The sequence below is a fragment of the Vombatus ursinus genome, unplaced genomic scaffold, assembly GCF_900497805.2.
Source record: "Vombatus ursinus unplaced genomic scaffold, bare-nosed wombat genome assembly UNPS02002700.1, whole genome shotgun sequence".
NCBI classification, from domain to species: Eukaryota; Metazoa; Chordata; class Mammalia; order Diprotodontia; family Vombatidae; genus Vombatus; species Vombatus ursinus.
Window position 1 is genome coordinate 1 of NW_020942478.1, and position 5,554 is coordinate 5,554.

The 5,554-nt window shown below is 53.8% G+C and overlaps 1 protein-coding gene across 1 annotated transcript; it reads left to right on the forward strand.

Annotated features, from left to right (window-relative positions):
• Nucleotides 1–30: 30 nt before the first annotated feature.
• On the forward strand, nucleotides 31–4,026 carry LOC114048911 (protein NYNRIN-like; the record flags this gene model as incomplete). The annotated part of the gene is made up of 1 exon (XM_027870072.1): nucleotides 31–4,026. A coding segment is annotated over one exon (3,594 nt), but the record flags the coding sequence as incomplete, so codon positions are not given.
• Nucleotides 4,027–5,554: the final 1,528 nt, after the last annotated feature.

Sequence of the window (5,554 nt, forward strand, 5' to 3'; positions counted from 1 at the left end):
CCGTTATTGACTTTGAATACAGACTAGGGGTGCCCCGGCTCAAAGTCCGTTGTGACTCTTGACCCCCTGGAGCCGAGGGTTACTCTCAGTGTTGGGGGTCAACCTGTCTCATTCCTAGTCGACTCTGGAGCTGCGGCATCGGTCCTGAAATCCCCACTGGGCTCCCTCTCATCGTCCACTGTGCAGGTCCAGGGAGCTACTGGACGAAAACAGTCTGTACCCCTCACCACTTCTCGGGAAGTCCGGTTAGGGAAGGGCCTAGTCTCCCATTCTTTTCTAGTAATGCCTGATTGCCCTTACCCCTTGCTTGGCCGAGATCTCCTACACAAGCTTCAGGCTATCATTTCCTTTAAGGGACCTAACCCCACTCTCGGGTTTAACCTGCCACAACTTGTTCTCACCTGCCCGTTGTCAGAGGAGTCTCGCCTCCTCCCCCTAACGTTTTCCCCAGACCGCCCCTCGACCACCTCCACCCCTACCTCCCTAACTCTGTTGAACCATTTCAAAGGCTTGGTTCCTGGAGTCTGGGCTGAGACCAACCCGTTTGGTCTAGCAGGACACCAGCCCCCAGTGGTGGTCCACCTCTCGTCCACAGCAACCCCTGCGCGTGTCCAACAATACCCATTGACTCGAGCTGCCCTTTTTGGCATCAAGCCTCACATCGATCGACTCTTGGCGGCAGGCATTCTACGACCCTGCCAGAGCTTGTGGAACACCCCCCTACTTCCAGTTCGCAAGCCCGGGTCTGGAGACTTCCGTCCTGTCCAGGATCTACGAGAAGTCAACGCCCGGGTGGAAACTGTACATCCTACTGTGCCAAACCCATACACGTTGCTATCTTCCCTGGACCCTGCTCGGACTTGGTATACTGTTTTGGACCTGAAGGATGCTTTCTTTTCCATTCCCTTGGCACCAGTAAGCCAACCTATATTCGCTTTTACTTGGACAGATCCTAACACTGGGACATCCTCTCAGCTCACCTGGACCCGGCTTCCCCAAGGTTTTAAGAACTCCCCTACACTTTTTGGCTCAGCTCTGGCCTCCGACCTGGCCGCCTTCCGGGTCTCGTATCCGGAGGTCACTCTCCTCCAGTATGTTGATGACCTTTTGTTAGCTACTTCCTCTGAGGCAATATGCAAAGATGCAACTCTCCACCTTCTCCAGCTGCTTGAAGCTTCCGGATATCGTATCTCTGGAAAGAAAGCACAACTGTGCTCTCAATCCGTTGTTTACTTGGGTTTCACCCTTCGTTCTGGTCAAAGGTTACTGTCTCGGGGGCGTGTAGCTGCCATTTTGGGCATGCCCGCCCCGAGGGACCGCCGCGGGCTCCGGGAATTCCTGGGGATGGCTGGATACTGTCGCCTCTGGATCTTGGGGTTTGCCGAGGTTGCCAAACCCCTATATGAGGCCCTAACTGGTGAACCCACCCAATTTGTTTGGGGACCACGGCAGCAGGAAGCATTCGACAAGCTCCGAAAGGCGCTGTCCAGCACGCCTGCCCTCTCCCTGCCAGACCTGTCCAAGCCCTTCCGCCTCTATGTGTCTGAGTCTCGAGCTGTGGCCAAAGGGGTTCTGACCCAGCCCCTGGGGCCCTGGAATCGTCCTGTTGCCTATCTCTCCAAGCAGCTGGACCCTGTGGCTTCCGGGTGGCCCTCTTGCCTGCGAACTGTGGCGGCCGTTGCCGTCTTGGTTAGGGAAGCCGCAAAGCTCACTTTCGGGCAGCCTCTTGAGATTTCAGCATCACATCATCTGGAACAGCTTTTACATTCCCCGCCGACAAGATGGATCTCAAATTCACGCCTGACTCATTACCAATCCTTACTCCTAGATTCCGCGCGCATCTCTTTCGCTCCTCCGGTCACACTCAACCCGGCCACCCTGCTCCCTGACTCCCCTCCTTCCTCCCCTATACATGACTGCCTGGACACACTGGACTCCATCCACACGTCCCGCCCTGGACTTACTGATGTTCCTTTAACAAACCCCGACCTAGTGCTCTTCACAGACGGCAGCAGTTTTGTTCAGGAGGGGATCCGTAGGGCGGGTGCAGCCGTGGTCACTCCGGTTGAGACCCTCTGGGATACCTCTCTACCCCCTGGCACATCTGCTCAACGTGCTGAACTCATTGCCTTAACTCAAGCCCTTAGACTCTCTGCAGGGAGGCGAGTAAATATTTACACAGATAGCCGCTATGCCTTTGCCACTGTTCATATCCATGGATATGTATATCTCCAAAGGGGTCTGTTAACCTCGGCGGGAAGGGAGATTAGGAACAAGAGTCAGATCCAGGACCTGCTGGATGCTGTCTGGCTTCCCAAGGAGGTGGCGGTAATTCATGTTCCTGCTCACACCCGTGGAACTGACCCCCAGTCTCTAGGGAACGCAGCAGCGGATAAGGCTGCCCGAGCGGCTGCCTGCAAACCCTTGATACCCGCTATGGTCGTGGAACCTGAGAGGATGCTTCCTGTCCAACCATCTTATCAATCCAGTGATCCGGATGGCACCCCTGAAAAGGGGGGATGGAGAAGACACCCAAATGGCTTGCTAATTCTGCCCAAGGCACTGTTGCTACCCCTATTGATGACTCTTCATAGCCTTACCCACTTAGGCGGAACCCGGCTTTACGACCTGGTGAGCCGACACTTCTACAGCCCTGGGATGAAGCAGGCGGCCGAGGAAGCCACAAGAAGGTGCCTTGCATGTGCCAAAGTCAACCCACGATCACAATCAAGGATACCAACTGATAGACCACGAGGAACATTTCCTGGCGACCATTGGGAAGTAGACTTTACTGACATGGGAACTGGGTTGGGAGGGTACCGTTTTCTCCTTGTATTCATGGACACATTTTCTGGATGGCCAGAAGCATTTCCAGTCAAAACTGAAACTGCAACCGTAGTGGCCAAAAAGCTGTTCTTTGAACTTATTCCTAGATTTGGCCTGCCGGCCTCGATAGGCTCTGACAACGGCCCAGCATTTGTATCTGCAACAATTCAAAGCCTATCAAAGATGCTGGGATTGAAATGGAAATTGCACTGTGCATATAGGCCTCAAAGTTCAGGGCAGGTAGAAAGGATGAATAGAACTCTAAAGGAACACATTGCTAAACTTAAAATAGAAACTGGCGATAGCTGGGTCAGTCTCCTTCCCTTCGCCCTCCTCCGGGCCCGGTGTACTCCCAATTCCTCAACCCTCTCTTTATCTCCATACGAGATCCTCTATGGAGCCCCTCCTCCTATTATTCCAAGAGTATCTGCAGCTATTTCAGCCCCAGATTTTACTAATCCGACTCTTCTTAAGTCCTTCCAGGCTTTGCGTGAGGTCCAGAACGCTGTGCGCTCGGTCCTGAAAGCTGCGGGGAAAGAACCAGCCCCTGCAACCTCATCGGACGCCCTGTCACCGGGAGACTGGGTCCTCACTCGCAAGCTTCCAGCTGGACCAGCCCTGGAACCACGGTGGACGGGCCCGTATCAAATTATCCTCTGCAACCCCTCTGCCGTCAAGGTTGCCGGCCGCAAGGCATGGATACATCGGTCACACATCAAGAAGGCCCCAGAGCCCAACTCCACCGCCTGGACAGCAGAAGCAGTGTCCGACCTAAAGCTTCGACTCTCCAGAACTTGACTCTTCTTCTCTTTCTTTTTGCTTGTGAGGTGACTTTGGGTGACCCCTATAGCCCTACCCCATCCAGGTGGATTCTCTCCCGAACTAACGATGGGACCACCGTCCAAGCTCTCACCAGTTACGGAGCCCCCACTTTCAGGTTTGACCTCTGTGCCCTCTTGGGACCAGGATGGAATCAAAACCGGGCTATGCGGGACCCTATCGCTGGGGGATGGGGATACTGCCCCACTTTTCCCACCACTCCAACCATACCCGGGGTAGGGGAAGTGAGAATCAGAAGTATTGAATTCTATGTTTGTCCGGCCACGGGGAATCCTTCCTGTCAGGGTAGTAATCACTTTCACTGCGCAGAATGGGGTTGTGAGACTGTGGCCAGGTGGATTCCTAGAGGTGGCCGAGACCCCCTAATCACCCTGGAGAGACAAAGACCCCTCCCCGCCTCCTGCTGGCCTGGGAAATGTAACCCTATGATTCTAACAGTCAAGCAGGACACTGATGACTCTTGGAATCTCGGACATTCTTGGGGTCTGAGGTTATACATGACTGGATGGGATAACGGGGTCCTTTTTACCATTCAGAAAATCGCAGTTTCCACCCATACACTCCCCATAGGACCGAATCCCATCCTTAACCCACAAGCCATGTTGACTCTCACCCCACCATCTGTTAGGGACCTGGTACCAGAGGCTCCCGAAAATCCAGAGACCCTCACTAACCTAGGTTCCCCCATTTTTGATACACTCTCTGCTGTCCACTCATTCCTAAATTTGTCTGATCCAAACATAACCACCTCCTGTTGGCTGTGTCTGAATCCAGCTCCCCCCTATTTCGTAGGAATTGCTATCGAACTCAACATCACCTCTGTGGGAAAGTTGTCTTTAAGTAAGTCCAAACAATCCTCTGCCATACCTGCCCGCTGTAACCCAGACAAGCCTAGACTTACCCTAGACGATGTCCAGGGCAAAGGAATGTGTTTGCTCGGGCCTGACTACCCGCTGCAGTCCTCCCCATTCAATGCTACATGCACTTCAGTCATTCTTATTTCCCCCACATCCAAAAGCTCTGACCTCCTGTTAACCGCCCCACCTGGAGTATGGTTCGCTTGTACCAGAGGACTCACCACCTGCATACAGGACATTCGTTTCCTCAACCCGACCGAGCTCTGTGTAGTGGTGCGTGTCTTTCCTCAGGTATATGTCTACTCAGAGGAAGGGGCAGCTGAGCATATTGGCTTAACTCGCTCCAGGAGGGCTGTACCCTTTTTGGTTCCCATACTGGTGGGACTCGGAGTGGCCGGCTCCGCTGCTGTTGGGGCCTCAGCCCTGATACAGGGGAAAGCCAACTACGGTGCCTTGAGTGCACAGGTAGATAGGGACCTACGCTCCTTGGAAGAGCTAGTCTCACACCTTGAGACTTCCCTAGACTCTCTGGCCGAAATGGTTCTCCAGAACCGCCGAGGCTTGGACCTACTGTTCCTCAAACAGGGAGGCTTATGCATGGCGTTGGGAGAAACCTGCTGTTTCTACGCCAATCGGTCTGGAGTTATTCGGGAGTCCTTGCAAGCCTTTAGGCAGCGGTTAGATGAGAGGGACCGCGCACGGGCAACGGGGTCTTTTTGGTATCAGACCCTATATAATTGGTCCCCCTGGCTAACCACCCTACTCTCCGGAGTGGTGGGCCCTCTGGCCCTTCTCCTCCTTGGGTTACTCGTGGCCCCTTGTCTCATAAAATGCATCACCCGCTATGTCCAGAAACGAGTGCAAGCACTCCAGTTGTTTGTCCTGTGTCAATCCTATGCTCCTCTGGACTCTGATGAGTCCCCCGTCTGACTCTTTTCGTCCGTGAAAAGGGGGGAGTGAAGTGGACTGAGTTGTCACAAAAAAAAAAAAAACAACCCCCTAGCCTAACCTCCTCAGTTTCTACTTCAAAG